Below are 15,782 nucleotides of genomic sequence, written 5' to 3'. Positions count from 1 at the left end.
CCAAAGATGGCGGCTGCGGCGTCGCTCGCCCACGCTCCGTAACCTCCTGTAACCAATGGAGCCGCGACGCTCGGGTGACTTACTGCGACGACTTCTGCACGACATTATCTGATGCAACCTCCGAGTTAAGGAAGCCGCCGGTGCACTTTGCGGGAGATAAGGCGGCGGCGTGTTGGAGGTGATGTCCTTGGAGGTGACCAGGGCGACCGCGGGGATGGTGCTAGGTGAGTGAGGCTCGGGGACCCCGGGGTGTGTAGGTGGCGCGGCGCGGCGCTCCTGCTTGGGGCAGCAGCTTTGTTCCGGCCGAATACAGCTCTTACTTATCCTGGTGCCTGGCGCAGACTGGGCGCCCCGCCGCTGTTCACATGAATGGTGGGAGGGAGGAGAGGCCAGGACCCACCCTGGGTCCGCGCTCGCGGAGCAGGCCCGGCTCCCCTTGAGCCCTGGGTGCCCCGGCTGGGGTGGCGGCCGCTCCCGGCCCGGCCCCACTGCGAGAAATCCTGTGATTCAGCTGAGACGTAGGCAGAGCGAGGCATGGCCGGACCTCAGGGCAGCCCCCAAATATGTGACTCTTCCAAGTGACCGGCAGGAAAGGACTTAAGAATGCGAATTCTTTTTCACATATTCTCACTTATATTGAGATTTCCTGGGAGACCATCTGGTGCAGTAGGAAAAGGATGTGATTTAGGAGACCTGGGTTGATGTCTCTGCTCGCTTACTCCTTGTGAGGGCTTCTTCGGTTTGTTTAACCTCAGAGCTTTGGTTTCCTTTAAAGACCAGAGAAAACTGGTATTTATTTGATTTCTGTGCTCTAGCACCAGCATATCCGATTTATATATTTCATCCTCAGTACTTCAAGATGGGTATTGTTTTCCTCATTTTATAGGCTCAAAAACAAGCCCAGAAAGGTTAAGTGAATTCTCCAGGGTCACTCGGGCTTTTAAGGTACAACATCCAAGCTTCCAGTTTGGTCTGGCCAACTGCAAAGCCATTGCTTTGTTGTTGGGGATTCGAGTAGATAGAAGCAGTACCACAAATGAAAATGATCAAAGTTCCTTTTGAAACGCTAAATTTAACTAATCCCTTTTTATGGGATGGATGTCCTTGGATAGGGAAGTGGGAAAATAATTATGGTATAATTTCTTTTGGACCTTGATAATTTTTACTAATCAGATGCTTGTTCTGTTTACAAAGATAAAGAATGGATAAAGTAGCTGCAGTATGAGGTGACTGATAATTATTGGCCAAGTGAGTAACTTATTCTCTTTTTGTGAAACAGCAGAGCTGTATGTCTCAGACCGAGAGGGGAGTGACACTACTGGTGATGGAACCAAGGAGAAACCTTTTAAAACAGGCCTTAAGGTAGTGCCTCTTTCTCATTAGGAAAACGACTTTGCATTTATTAATGACTCATGTCAGTTATTATGTGACTTGTCAGGAGTTTTATTTAAAGCACTAGGTGTGAAGAGAACTTTCCAAAAAGGGCAAGTAAGGGGTGTATACAGATATGTAGCTTTAAGGGTATTAGATGATCTACCTCTAAACTTTTTTGAACTTTTTTTTTTTGGCCGCGCCTCAAGCCTTGTGGGATCTTTAGTTCTCCGACCAGGGATTGAACCTGGGCCCTTGTCAGCGAAAGGGCTGAGTCCTAACCACTGGACCGTCAGGCAATTCCCCTTGAACATTTTTAATAGGTATCTTCTTTTCTTCCTTACCGTACGGCATCGCATCTCGGAATTTTTCTCTCCAATGAGTCAGTTGGCCAGTTTTTTAATTCTTGTAGAAATAAAAATCATCTTCCCTTAGTCATACTGAGTTTATGCTCACATTTCTTCCAAACTGACTCCTAAGAGTTCTCTCGGTGAATTTACCACTCGAATCCAGATGTGATCTTGAGCCTTGAGACTCAAAGACCTGATTTATATCAGTACCAAGAACGGAGCAGACACTCAGGAACTCATGAGTCTGGAGCCTAAAGCCAGGATGCTAATTTAACAATATATTATTATTTCTCAGGGTGTAGAATCCTCCAATGAGTTTAGCATATTCTCTTTAAGCAGACTTACATGGAAAGCCAAATACAGTTCAGATGGGTTCTTCGAGAGCTTCGACTCAGGATTGAGTAGGTACCTGATGGCATCAGGTTACAGTGTGGGCCAAGAAGACATCCCTCTGAAAGTAGCCGTGGACTTGCCTGTAGACTGCAATGGCTACAGCTGCTACATAAGGAAGTTGATTAAAGCCCTCTCCCAGGACAGCACCAGGAAGAGCACTGCCCTGGCACTTTTTTCTGTGTATCTGTGTCTGGCCAATCCCCCTTCTTGTGAGCTTTGTTACAGTATTCATTTAGGTTATTATCAAGTGTTCCTGCCCTGGGACCATTCTCTCCTCTTTTAGCTCATACTCTGGTTGTGTGTCAACCATGGGTCTTAATTTTTTAACTCTTAGAGGGAAATCTTTATCATTTTGGATTGTTGGGGTGATTCCTGTGGCTCCCCAGAACTGACAGTAGTGTTTAGATGAATGTTTGCAAAACGTCGCTGTTAGCAGAAGTGTGCCGTTCTGATTTGGAGAATCACAGTTTGACTCTTTCAGTATCAGTGATTAACAAAGGAGGGATCAGTACAGACTGTCAGGTCGTAAATGAATTCTTAGTGATTTACAAACATCCTTACAAAGTCTAATTGTTAACTCTCCTGGATGTTTCCAAAAGATCCAGTTTCCCTCCTTCTCTGTAGCAATAATTGAGTTGAGACTAGTGTTAAATCAAGGTGAAAAGTATTTTTCAGGTTTGGAAACTAGATCTTAAGAAAAGGTCAGTTTTCATAAGCTTCAGATCTTACACTAGAGACAGTAATTCATTGCATTTCTTGGTTGATGATAACTTAGGAGAAAATTTGAAGGAATATTTGAAGCAGTTAATAAAACACTTATCTTTTACATACTTTCAACTATCTATTTCTTTAAGAAAAGAATACAAACTTTAAAATATTAAATGATAATATTGATGTCTGATATATCCCAGTATTGGTGAAAAGAGGTACATACATTCTACACACAGGAATTTTTCCAATTAAATGAAACTTAGCCTTCTGTGTACCTAACCATTATGCTGTTGAGAGAGTTTCAGAAATGACTCCCCTGGTTTCTTCGAGAGGATTAACCATCTGGATGTGCCCTGCAGCTGGCCTTTGCCGTCAGCGGTCTCTTCTGTTGTTGTCAGCGTACCTCCTGTCGGTCCCCGTGGCCACTTAAAATCTGTGGCTTCTAGTTCACTAGTATGGGAAACTATATACTGTGAAACCGAACTTGCTAGAATTGTTTGGGAAAGGACGTTCTACTGTAAGCAAAATGTTCTTTGAATGTTCCGCCATTCCTTCTGTTGACATTGACCTTTGGCTGGTAGGGTCTTTATGCTTTCTTCTGGGCTCCCAATTATGTTCTAGGTGATCAAAGTTACCTCGTAATTCAGGTGTTATTTTGATTTTAAACACTGTACAATGTTAAAGAAACGTCCTTTTTCTTTCTCTCTCCCTCCCCAAGGCTTTGATGACAGTTGGAAAAGAACCCTTTCCTACCATTTACGTAGATTCACAAAAAGAAAACGAGGTAGGGTGAACCCAAAGCTTTACAGAATTAGATTTTGTGAAGAAACTTTCATTAGAATACAGCGGTCTTGAAAACATTAAATATCTGTTTATCCCTCCAGAGGTGGGATGTTATTTCTAAATCACAGATGAAGAACATTAGAAAACTGTGGCACAGGGAACAGATGAAGAGTGAATCCCGGGAAAAGAAAGAGGTGAGCATTAGATTTGCTCTGTGAACATTTTTCAAGTTGGGACACCAGAAGCCATGTTAACAAATTGCCTGGTTATTAAAACTAGGCAGAAGACAGTTTACGAAGAGAGAAGAACCTGGAAGAAGCAAAGAAGATTACCATTAAAAACGACCCAAGTCTTCCAGAGCCAAATTGCGTAAGTGTGATGTATATCGTTTCAAATATTGTGGCCTCACGGGGTCAAACTATTATTTCTGTGTCTGAGGGGCGTGCCACGTGCTTTGTTCCTTTGCACTGTTTGTCTCTTCTTTTCTTTCAAAAGGGAGAGAGCGCAGTAATGTTTGAGAGTTATGAGGCTGGTCCTTGCGGGGCTCATTTTTTGATAAAATTGAGTAATTGCATGTTGAACGATTTCTGTCCCGACTAAAAGCTAAGCAGCCCTGGAATCCAGGCCTGGTGGGCTGTGTGGTCTCAGACAAGTGATTTCACCCTCCCTGGGTGTCATTTCCTCACAGTAAAAGGAAGAGGTTGAAATCCAAGATTTTCATGATTTCTTAAATAAAGAAAAAGTTTTTGTAATTTTTTTTTTTTTTTTTGAAATTTGATTATGTCTATATTCTTTCAAGACCAGAATGGTGCTCTGTGAATGGACATGGTTAGGATTCGAATGGTTCTTACTGCTGCTGGATTGTCATTTTTTTCTTGCTTCCTTGGTGATGAAGCTGTTTTCTTGGCCACACCCACCAACCCCTTCCTCCCCTCCCCTCTCTCCTCCATCCCTCGGAGGAAAAGCCAGCCTCGGTAGCGTCCACCACCCAGAGTGGTGGGAGGGATGGTGAGGTCAGGGAGGGGGCTCTGCATGGACTAGCCTTGTTGCTATTGTGAATTCATTGATTTTATATAACAATATCTGAAGTTCTGGTTGTTTCACTGACAGTTTTGCACTAAGAGAAAGAAGACTTGGATTTTTTTTTTTTTTTTTAACCCACCCAGTGTGGTGAAATTTTTTGGCTCTGACCTGTAGTAGAGTGACTGTCAGCAGTTTTACACCATTTGTGAATTTGTAACACTTTTCTGCCATCTATCTAATATTCACGACAAAGTTGGTATGTGATAAGTGACATGCTGGGTCAAATGTTTTTTATTTCGACTTGACAGGTGAAGATTCGTGAATTAGAAGGATATAGAGGCCAAAGAGTAAAGGTATTTGGCTGGGTCCACAGGCTGCGTAGGCAAGGTAACTGTCATAGCTGTCCTTTTCTCTCTTTAATTTTCCATATCCCTGCTCTTAGATGATGAAGAACTTTAAAAAAAAACATTTACTTGGTGGTATTTTTGTTTGAGAATGCTAGCTTTTTAAAGGAAATACTAATTTGTATCCTAAGTTGGTTCTTATTTAATATGACTATTGAAAGTTTAAAAATTCTTTAAATGATACTTAACTGTAAGCAGTCACAGTGATCAGGAGGTATCCAGGAAATATTTGTCTAATTGAATTGAATTCTTTAATGAAAAGCAGGGGGTATATTACCGGAAGTGCAGAGCCAAATCTGAAACTTACTGATGGCAGTGATGTTGATTTTTATAATTAGTATATTTGCACTTGGTCATGATGTTTTGCTTTCTCTTTCTGCTTTTATTATTTTATTACATGTCTTTTATTGTAAGTGGTTGTCAACTCCTTCATAAAAAGAAAGGGGGGCATAAAAAACCAAGAGTGCTTCTGCGCACCAGTATATATCACCCCCTGCTGAATGCACTTTGTTAGGTATTGCAGGGGACTCAACGGTGAATAAGATTTAATCCCTCGACTCACATGCTTACTGTCTTGCTTTCCCATGATCGTGTGGGTCAGGAGGCTCACGTAGGGTTTAAAAGTATGAAGGGTTTGAAAAATGAAGAAGGCAAAATACTTGCCAGATACTGAGTAGTGATATTACTGGTGAACCCTTCAGAGGAATGGGGCCATGTGGGAGGTTAGAACGTTCAACATTTAACCGTGGCGGTTCCTTTACATAAGATTAAATTATGAGAAAGTGCTTTCAAGTGCCTCTCAAACAATCTGGCTAAACTTCTCTTTCTCGTTTTTAGGAAAGAATTTAATGTTTCTGGTGTTGCGGGATGGTACGGGTTATCTCCAGTGTGTCTTGTCAGATGATTTGGTAAATATTTTCATATTTACGATGAAAAGTCAGTTTTTTTCAATAGGTTACTTTATTGTTAGTTTTGGGAAGCTTAGGGTCTGTACTTATTTTAACTGTTATCGTGGAAAATTTCCAACATCTCAAAAATGGAACAGTAGGAAGAAACCTCACCTGCCCACACTCAGCTTCAGTAACATCTTAGTTGAGCTGCTGTGACTAAGTACCATAAACTGGGTGGCTTGTGAACAACACAAGTTTATTCCTCATGGTTCTAGTGGTTGGAAGTCCACATCAGGGTGCCGGCATGGTCAAGTTCCGGTGAGGGCCCTCTTCTGGGTTGCAGACTACCCACTTCCTGTTGTGTGCTCATCCTCACATAGCAGAGAGCAGAGAAGGGTTTCAACATACGAATTTGCAGCAGATACACGTTAAGTCCATAACGAGTGATGATTAATATTTGGCCAGTTCTGGTTTACTGCTCCCCCCTTTTACCTCCCAGACATCATATTTCATATAAACATACTTGCATATGCATCACCAAGAAGAAATATTTTTAATATAACCACACTACCATTATCACACCACCCCCAAAATAAGCACAACTCCTACATATCCAGTCAGATTCTCCCAATTGATTCATGATGTCTTTTTTACAGTTGGTTGGTTTGAATGAGGATCCAAACAAGATCTACATGTTGCATTTAGTTGATATGTCTCTGAAATCGCTCTTAATCTATAACAGATCTCCCTTTTCATTCTCTTTTCTCCACCCCACTCCCCCTTGCCATTTATTGGAAAAAGTCTGGTCATTGGTCCTGCGGGACTTCTCACATTCTGGATTTGGTTGATTGCATCATAAGGTGTCATTTAACATGTTCCTCTATCCTTTGTATTTCTTATAAGCTGGAGGTTAGGTCTGGTCAGATTCAGGTTCTGCTTCTTCTTCTTCTTCTCCTTCTTCTTCTTGATATAACTACTTCATGGACAAAGCTGTATTCTTCCAATGACATCACATCACGGAGCACATAATTCTGGTTGTCTTTATGATTAGTGGGTTCAGATGTTGATGGCCTGATCCCTCCTTTATAAAGTTTTCCATCACTTTTCTCCTAATGATTTTAGCAAGTATTGATTATCATAGTCTAAGTGAACTCTGTGTGTTATTTTAATAGTCTACATTTTAAAGAAAAAGAGAAACGAACTTTCCAGATATTTTTGAGGGATATGGGCTAGTGTTATTTATGCATGTGTATGTATGTAAAGTATGTATTTACATATGTGTATCTGTATATAGATAAATGTTTGATGGCTGTCTTATTTTACTAGTTTTGGACGAGATAACTTGTTTGTAAATAATTCCCTTTGCTTTTTATGTGGTAGACTATTTTAATGTAAATGTGAGTAACTGAATTTGAACTTGATCTTCTTACAGTGTCAGTGTTACAATGGAGTAGTCTTGTCCACTGAGAGTAGTGTCGCAGTGTATGGAATGCTAAATCTTACCCCAAAGGGCAAACAGGTGAGTGCGTTGAGTTCCTCACTGAGAGAAGTGTTGTGTACTTGTTTGTTTTCCAGTGTCTTTATTTGTATTGATACTTTTGGTATTTGGCATATAAATATACAAATGTGATGCACCTGCTAAATTTAGAATGCCTTTTCCTTTTCCGGTGAGATACGTATACTGTACAGCTTGTGTGCTCTTGTAACGATCTCAGGGATTTTCAACCTAAGGAATTCCTGAATAAACTTCGTGGGTGAGAACAATTTGCTGTGTGTATGTAAATAATTTTTCAGCTAAGTGGAAATGAAAATTTAGTCTACCGAAAGTTTTTCAGGAAAGAACAGTGATCTAAATCTGAAACTTTTGGGATTTCCCTGGTGGTCCAGTGGTCAGGACTCCTCGCTCCCAATGCAGGAGGCCCGGGTTCGATCCCTGGTGAGGGAACTAGATCCCGCATGCTGCAACGAAGACCCGGCGCAGCCAAATAAATATTTAATAAATAAAATAAAATAAATCTGAAACTTTTAAAATAGCATTTGAAAGCCTCTTTGTAAAAAACTTAAAGCTAGTTTTGATAGTCAGAGAGTTGTTTGTTCCCCAGCCAACAGGCATGTAACCTATACCAGTTAGAGTTACTTGTTGGTAATTATTGGTCAAGTAACAGTTGTGGTTATATTATTTGTTTGTTGGGAAAGAAAACAAACAAACGTGACATATCAACCACCAGAGGGAGCCCATAGTGTCCTCCTGATAGACTAGAAATACTGATAAAAGAGAGTCTCCCAGAGTCTATGTAAAGAACCTATGTTAAGAGTAAATATCTGGTTCAAGTTTACTGAATTTTCCTTGAAAGTAATGTGATTGCAAAATGGAATGGTTTTTGTGATATTACTTGCTGTCCAGTGTTTGGTACCAAGATAGCTATATATTTCATACTGTGTGGCTTCTAAAATGTAATGCTTTCAATGGAATTATTAGAGAGAATTTGAATTTTTACTATATATATATGTTCCAAAGAGAAACACCTTTTAGTAAAACCTTTGTACTTAAGGAGTTTTTCAATGTGGGTATTATGTTACTTTTAAATTATTGGGCAAAGGCTAGAAAGATATACCAAAATGTTGACAATAGTTAGTGGTTACTCCAAGTCGTGGGATTATAGTTTATTTTATTTTCTGGTTTGTGCTTTTCTATTTTTTAAAAATTGTGTATGTGTATTTAGTCTGAAAGAAATATTAAAGAAATATAAAATTCAATTATTGGGTCTTCGTTTTTAGAAGGGTAGGCTAATAATGATAAGGTTCTTAGAAATATGAGCTTACTAAAAATTTTTATATAAATTAGAATCTTTCATACTGTAAATTTTCTGTTTCCTTCTCCCTCCCTACACTCTTTTAAAAAATGTAGGCTCCAGGGGGCCATGAGCTGAATTGTGACTTCTGGGAACTGATCGGGTTGGCCCCCGCTGGAGGCGCTGATAACTTAATCAACGAGGAGTCTGACGTTGACGTCCAGCTCAACAACAGACACATGATGATCCGGGGAGAAAACATGTCCAAAATCCTAAAAGCACGTTCTGTGGTCACCAAGTGCTTTAGAGATCACTTCTTCGATAGGGGGTACTACGAAGTAAGTATGCGTTCATCATCCTTTGCAAACAATGCCTTTTAGCATTTTTGAACTTGAACAGTGGTGCTCACAGAAGGCCTTTATTTACTCCTTTCCACCTGAATAGATCAGTCCTCCAACGTTAGTGCAAACACAAGTGGAAGGCGGTGCCACACTCTTCAAGCTGGACTATTTTGGGGAAGAGGCGTATCTGACTCAGTCCTCTCAGCTGTACCTGGAGACCTGCATTCCAGCTCTGGGAGATGTCTTTTGTATCGCACAGTCATACAGGGCAGAGCAATCCAGAACACGAAGGCACCTGGCTGAGTACAGAATTGTCATTTTGTTTTTATTTAAAAAAAAATTTTTTTTTTTAAAGAAAATATGTTTAGAGAAGCAATCTTGATGTAGGTAAATGATGTCTGTGTAAAAACCTCTGATGTATTAATAGGCTATATGAAGGACAGTTGAATAAATTAATGGAAACTGTCTAAGAAGTTTTGCCTCTTAGGCCATAACTCACTAAGGTCTGTTCTTTCACTTTGTCTTGATCCTTTATGTGTTGAGGAATAAACAAGAAATGACTATGAAGGGGGAAAGGAAGGCGGGTGGGCTAAAACTAATTTGGAGAGTTGGGAGTTGGTTAGCAGGGTGGGAGTTTTCCCTTTCTGGACAGTTTCCCAGCATTAAAATCCTTGCTTAAGAGAAACTTTGTGAAAAGAAGAGAGGCTCTGAGCTAGTGTCTTGTTCCTCAGATACACTCATGTGGAAGCAGAGTGCCCTTTCCTGACCTTTGAGGAGCTCCTGAACCGATTGGAGGACTTGGTTTGTGACGTGGTCGATAGAGTCTTGAAATCACCCGCAGCAAGCGTAGTGCATGACCTCAACCCGGTAGGTCTGCCATTGTATGGAAGCACAAAATTAGGATTCTGCTTCGGAAGGCAGTGAAGTCTTTTTTTTTTAGATTTTTATGTTTTTTAGGTTTTTTTAACAGATTTTTTTAGGTTTTTATAGATTTAATAGCTTTGTGAGCTTTGAAATAAATGACTAATATATATATATATAGGTATAATTGATATATATCATTATATTAGTTTTAGGTGTACAGCATAATAATTTTATATATCTAAAACAATACAGAGTTATTAACTCTAGTTACCATGCTGTACATTACATCTTGTTAATGGGACTTACCTATTTTATAACTGGAAGTTTATACTTTTTGACTCCCTGCACTCATTTCCAGACTAATTTTTTTTTTTTTTTGGCCGTGCCACGTGGCTTGCGTGTCTTAGTTCCCCGACCAGGGATGGAACCCAGCCCCTCAGCAGTGAACGTGTGGAGTCTTAACCACTAGACCGCCAGGGAATTCCCCACATTGTTTTTAAGTCTGAAATAGTATTTTATAGTAATGATAAATAGTGTTTCTTAAAATGGAAATGTTAGTGTGAGTGGTTTCTTTATATACACTGTATTTTTCCTTTCTACTGTAGAACTTCAAGCCCCCCAAACGGCCTTTCAAACGGATGAACTATTCAGATGCTGTTGTGTGGCTAAAAGAACACAATATAAAGAAAGAAGATGGAACTTTCTATGAATTTGGAGAGGTATGTATTCCTTTCTAGTCGTTTTTTCAAAGGTAACCTTGTGCTTAAGTGGATTGCTACTTCCGGTTAATTAACGAGTAATGCAGAAGGCATCTGCTGTTGTCAAATAAATGATAACCACGGACCCTTCTTCTTGGGGTTGTCTGAGGATCCATGGCTTAGTAGATGTAGAGTAGACCTTAGAGCAGTGCCTTTTCTGTAGTGTTCAGTAACTATTAGCAAGATTGTAGCCTTCACATCCCATCCTTTATCTCTTTCCTCCTCCATGATCAATCTGTGGTCTTGACTTACAAGCTCTAGCTGTAATTCTCTAGACTGGCAGGATGCTTCAGAAAGTTATAAACTTTGAAATCACATGCAGAGTGTTGGTATGTGTATATATTTGTTTTGGTTTTCTGGAGAAACCGTCTGGCTCCTTCAAAAAGGATTCCTCACCCCCAAAACAGTGAATTATAGCTCCTTCATATGGAGGCAATTCAAAGAAAATGGCCACTGATTAAAATGCAAAACCAAGAGAGGAGGCTTTGTTGGGGAAGGTGGCCCAGTGCCCCAGATACACTGAGCATGTCTGTCTTGCCCAGGACCACCCTCCCAGCATGTTTTGGGGGTATAGATTTTTAACATTATTCTAAGCCCTCTTCCCTGTGCATTTAACCACTCTTTACATAGTATTTGCAAATCTGTTTTACAGATGAAATGTAAGTAATAGCTGCTAACTAGAGTTTTCTTTTGTTTTTAGAAAGAATTTACAGAGGACAGTGTACTAGGTCTATGTAAATTACTTTTATTGTATCATGAATTCAGTTGATGATGCATAATAACCACATTCTGTGCTGAAAACCTGAGAACTGTTATCGCCCAGCACTCAGCAAAGTAGTATGATTGAGTGGAAAGAACACAAGCTTTGGAATAAGAAGCCCCCCAGGTGGGCTTTGCTCCCACCTCTGTCCTTATTGCTGGTTAACGTAAGGCCAGTGACCCCGCTCTCTGGTTCCCTCTCTCTGCCTTGGAGGTAACGTCCACCTTGCAAAGTTGTGAGAACTTAATGAGCTAAATGCTCAGCAGGGCCGAGGCGCAGGAAGTCCTCCATGTGTGTCAGCATTTCCTCTTTGTGTCAGTATCATCCCATACACATGAGGGCGCTAGAGGAGAGAAGAGGTCTTCAAACTTTTCAGAATGTGCAGTACGACCCCTTTTCCCCCAGTTCAATTGTATGCAGGACTCTAGTATGTAAAGCAGTTACAGGCGGAGAGACCAGAGCTCTCCCACTCACCTCCCGTTTCCTCTCTGGACTTTAGACGACGCAGGGCTCCAGGGACGAGAGCTTGAAAACAGCTGTGCCAGGTGATGGCTAAGCTCCCTCTCAGTTTCTTACATTAAACAAATCAATGAGTCTTGTCCAGTTCTCTCTGTCTGTTTTTACTGGGACAAGAGTTTTCGGTTTTAACTTGAATTTATGTGTGGTTTACTGAAGGATGTTTGAGAAGGAAGCAGATTAACTTGATTCATCATCATCTAACCTGTCTTGGCTAACTACTCCAGGTGTGGTTACACTTACAAACTTGACACTGGCTATTTGTCTTATGACTGTGCCTTACTGCCACTGAAGGCATGCAGATTTATAGTAACAGGAAAGAAGCAGAGAGAACAGGAGAGTTTAAAGATTGGTGTTATTAATAACATACTCTGTGTGTAGGTCACTGATGTTGTGGAGCGTTCACTGATGATTTTATGCCTTGTGGGACTGAGTGGACTGCGTTTGCTTCAGACCTAGATAAAACTGGCCACCGGAAAAAATAAATAGCCGAGCAGTGTCTGGGAGGTTGTTTGTTTTTTGTGCGTGTTTTTGTTCCTCAAGCAATATGGCACAGATATACTGTAGGAGGAGGCAGATCTATTTACAGTTCGTTTTGCAGAAATTGTCCCTAACACCCACGTGATTATGGGTCATGGGTGGGTGTGTATTCTGGACTCTGTTGCATGAATAAGATGAAGGGCTGCTACTGGGTCAAAGAGCTGCTTCTGTCTCGTTGCCTTTCGAGTTGTAAATGTTAATGAAGTCTTGTTTAACCTCAGGATATCCCAGAAGCTCCTGAGAGACTGATGACGGACACTATTAATGAGCCCATCTTGCTGTGTCGATTTCCTGTGGAGATCAAGTCCTTCTATATGCAGCGATGTCCCGAGGATTCCCGCCTTACTGAATCTGTCAGTTTGGGATTCAAATAGTATTAGAGATTTTGCTTTTTAAAGGGGCGGGCACTGCCACTGGAATAAGATACAGCTCACAGCAAATATTTCATTATAAATCTACAATACTTAAAGAAGTGCTTTTTGTCCTCTGATTGGGTTTAACCTATCTTGTTAAATTATAGAATTTGAATAATATCTGAATTTTGCATGATCATTGTGCTGCTTTAGTTATAGGAGCTTAATTGTGATGTTCATTTAAACTCTAGAGCAAAGCCGTGACTGAGAGCCTAGTAGTAACCGCATTCTATTTACTCATTTTGAAAGGTTGACGTGTTGATGCCCAACGTCGGTGAGATTGTGGGAGGCTCGATGCGTATCTGGGATAATGAAGAGATACTGGCAGGTTATAAAAGAGAAGGAATTGACCCCACTCCCTATTACTGGTACACAGATCAGGTAAAAAGAATTTCGTTAATCACTTTAAATTTTCTTCACTGTAATAGTTCTGTATAAATTGAAATTTTTAAAAGGGAAGTATTCAGGGTGATACTTTGACGTTTGAATGAGCTGTATTCAGTTTCATGGTTATAATAATGTGGCATGTGAGTACTGCTAGTTTTGTCTTTGGCCAATAATATGTTAACTTAATTTGAAAACCTATTAACTCCTGGCCTTGCTTGTAGCTACTGAATTTTTTAAAATGTCATTAGATCCTACCAGTATCTAGTCTTTCATTTTCTTCTGATAAACAGAGACATTAACTTAATTTAAAAGTTTGAAATCTCTTCCTTCCAGAGTGGCAAATCCTTGGTTTATTTTTCATACCAAATTATTTTTTCACATGTGGTCCATGAAGGAGTATAGATTAAGGGTTGAATTCCTTTTGTTGTTTTGTTTGTTGTTGTTTTCAATTAATTTTTATTGGAGTATAGTTGCTTTACAATGTTGTGTTAGTTTCTGCTGTACAGCAAAGTGAATCAGCTATAAGGGGTTGAATTCTTAACCACAATAAGCTGACTCATTTTACAGTAGAAAATTTTAACTATTTCAGACAAAATTTATTTTAATTTTCTGTTTTGGCCATGCCATGCAGCTTGCGGGATCTTAGTTCCCCAACCAGGGATTGAACCTGGGGCCATGGCAGTGAGAGTGTGCAGTCCTAACCACTGGACCGCCAGGGAAACTCTGGACAAAGTTTTAAACTGAGCGTTTATTCCTCTCTCTCGCTCTCCCTCTCTCTCTCTCTCTCTCTCTCTCTTTTTAAACAGAGAAAATATGGCACATGTCCACATGGAGGCTATGGCCTGGGCTTGGAACGATTCTTAACCTGGATTCTGGATAGATACCACATCCGAGATGTATGCTTGTACCCTCGATTTGTCCAGCGCTGCAAACCATAACCGATTCCTCCTGGAGATTTAAGGAAAGAACACGGTTCATGGAAGGAACAAGCTGCCTCTTTAAAAAAAAAAAAAAAACAGCCAAAATCTTCCCTTTTTTATTCCACTGGGGTATATCCGTTTCTGTTTTCTCTTTTTGTTTTTTATTCCTGCTACCACGAAGAGCAATCCAAATCATTTGAATATCAAGTGACATTGATGGTGTCATTTTAAGAAAAAAAACCCATTACAGAGTTTGGGGGAAAATATGTGGCATGTAACTCTACAGTCATGAATATATTTCAGCATTTTATCCAATTTTAGGTTATAATCTTTGTGTCATATATACCACATATATGATTAGTTTTAACTTACAGTCTGAGACATTCCAGTAAATTAATCTTTCCTTTTAAGTGTAACTGGAATTCTTTAATTTATATCATTTTATTGTATCAGTGAGTTAAAACAAACACCGTGGGGAAAAATTGACAATATGCTGTAAAAATCTGCTAGTATTAGAACAGAGTATAAATCAGCAGTAGATATAGGAATGAAATGAATAGTCTTTTGCCTCAGTTGTTAATCTTTTCTAAATCTGATAGCTGCTTATATAATTCTAAAGCATACGAATTGATTTGGAAGAATTTGTAAAAGTGGAATTACCTTAAACTATTTGAAGTAAGAGCAAGTTTTTTGTTTTTGTTTTTTGGCATTTCAGTGAACAGCATTCTTCCTAGCATTAGTTCAAACTAAAGAGGCAGGGTGATCTTCACTCTTCCCTGGTAGTTCCTAAGTAATTAAGAATAAATAAGTTCCAGGGCTTCCCTGGTGGCACAGTGGTTGAGTATCCGCCTGCCAATGCAGGGGACACGGGTTCGACCCCTGGTCCAGGAAGATCCCACATGCCGCAGAGCAACTAAGCCCGTGTGCCACAACTACTGAGCCTGCACTCTGGAGCCCGTGAGCCACAACTACTGAAGCCGGCACGCCTAGAGCCCATGCTCTGCAACAAGAGAAGCCACCGCAATGAGAAGCCCGCACACCACAACCAGAGAAAGCCCACGCGCAACAACGAAGACCCAACGCAGCCAAAAGTAAATAAATAAATAAATTTATTTTTAAAAAGTAAATAAATAAGTTCCAAAAGTATTTGCAGCTGGAATCTTCATGACAGCCCTGCATGGCTGTTGGAGTCACCCCACACCGTGTCTTTAGGTCTAATCTGTGCTAACTTATTAACTTGCAGGCTTTTTGAATGGCTTCATTTCAGATTTGGTTAATTTTCCCCCAGAATGCATGTCATGTATCCTCAATAAGCTGTATTCCCAGCAATCAATAAATGGATACACGTAAAAACTCTTTGCTGACTTAATTTTTTTAAGCTGATTGTCTCTGTTTCACATTAGTTAGTTCATGCCTTTTGCATTTTTTAAATCTTTATTTTTCATGATTTGTATATGTGAAACTAGATATTCGTGAATTTGGTAGGTATTAGTAAAAGTACATGGTAATGAAAAGGAATGGTTTTTAAAAATTAATGTGGGTCCTAGTTACATCATTTGTATAATC

At 40.0% G+C, this 15,782-nt stretch overlaps 1 protein-coding gene across 2 annotated transcripts; it reads left to right on the top strand.

Moving 5' to 3' along the window:
* Window positions 1–42: 42 nt before the first annotated feature.
* On the top strand, window positions 43–15,572 carry NARS1 (asparaginyl-tRNA synthetase 1). Of its 2 annotated transcripts, none has more exons than XM_059894592.1 (15): window positions 43–224; window positions 1,283–1,362; window positions 3,544–3,609; window positions 3,710–3,802; window positions 3,888–3,977; window positions 4,940–5,018; window positions 5,873–5,943; window positions 7,358–7,444; window positions 8,834–9,055; window positions 9,162–9,361; window positions 9,790–9,925; window positions 10,528–10,641; window positions 12,718–12,849; window positions 13,159–13,290; window positions 14,103–15,572. In XM_059894592.1, the coding sequence occupies exons 1-15, from the start codon at window positions 182–184 to the stop codon at window positions 14,232–14,234; spliced, it is 1,677 nt and encodes a 558-aa protein (XP_059750575.1). In that variant the 5' UTR covers window positions 43–181; the 3' UTR covers window positions 14,235–15,572. The 2 variants fall into 2 exon arrangements, with proteins under 2 accessions (XP_059750575.1, XP_059750574.1); XM_059894591.1 differs by having other exon boundaries at window positions 1,280–1,362.
* The last annotated feature ends 210 nt before the right edge of the window (window positions 15,573–15,782 follow it).

The sequence above is a fragment of the Balaenoptera ricei genome, chromosome 14 (assembly GCF_028023285.1).
Source record: "Balaenoptera ricei isolate mBalRic1 chromosome 14, mBalRic1.hap2, whole genome shotgun sequence".
Lineage (NCBI taxonomy): Eukaryota > Metazoa > Chordata > Mammalia > Artiodactyla > Balaenopteridae > Balaenoptera > Balaenoptera ricei.
Note: the sequence above shows the minus strand (reverse complement) of the source record. Positions and strands in the feature narration are given on the sequence as shown.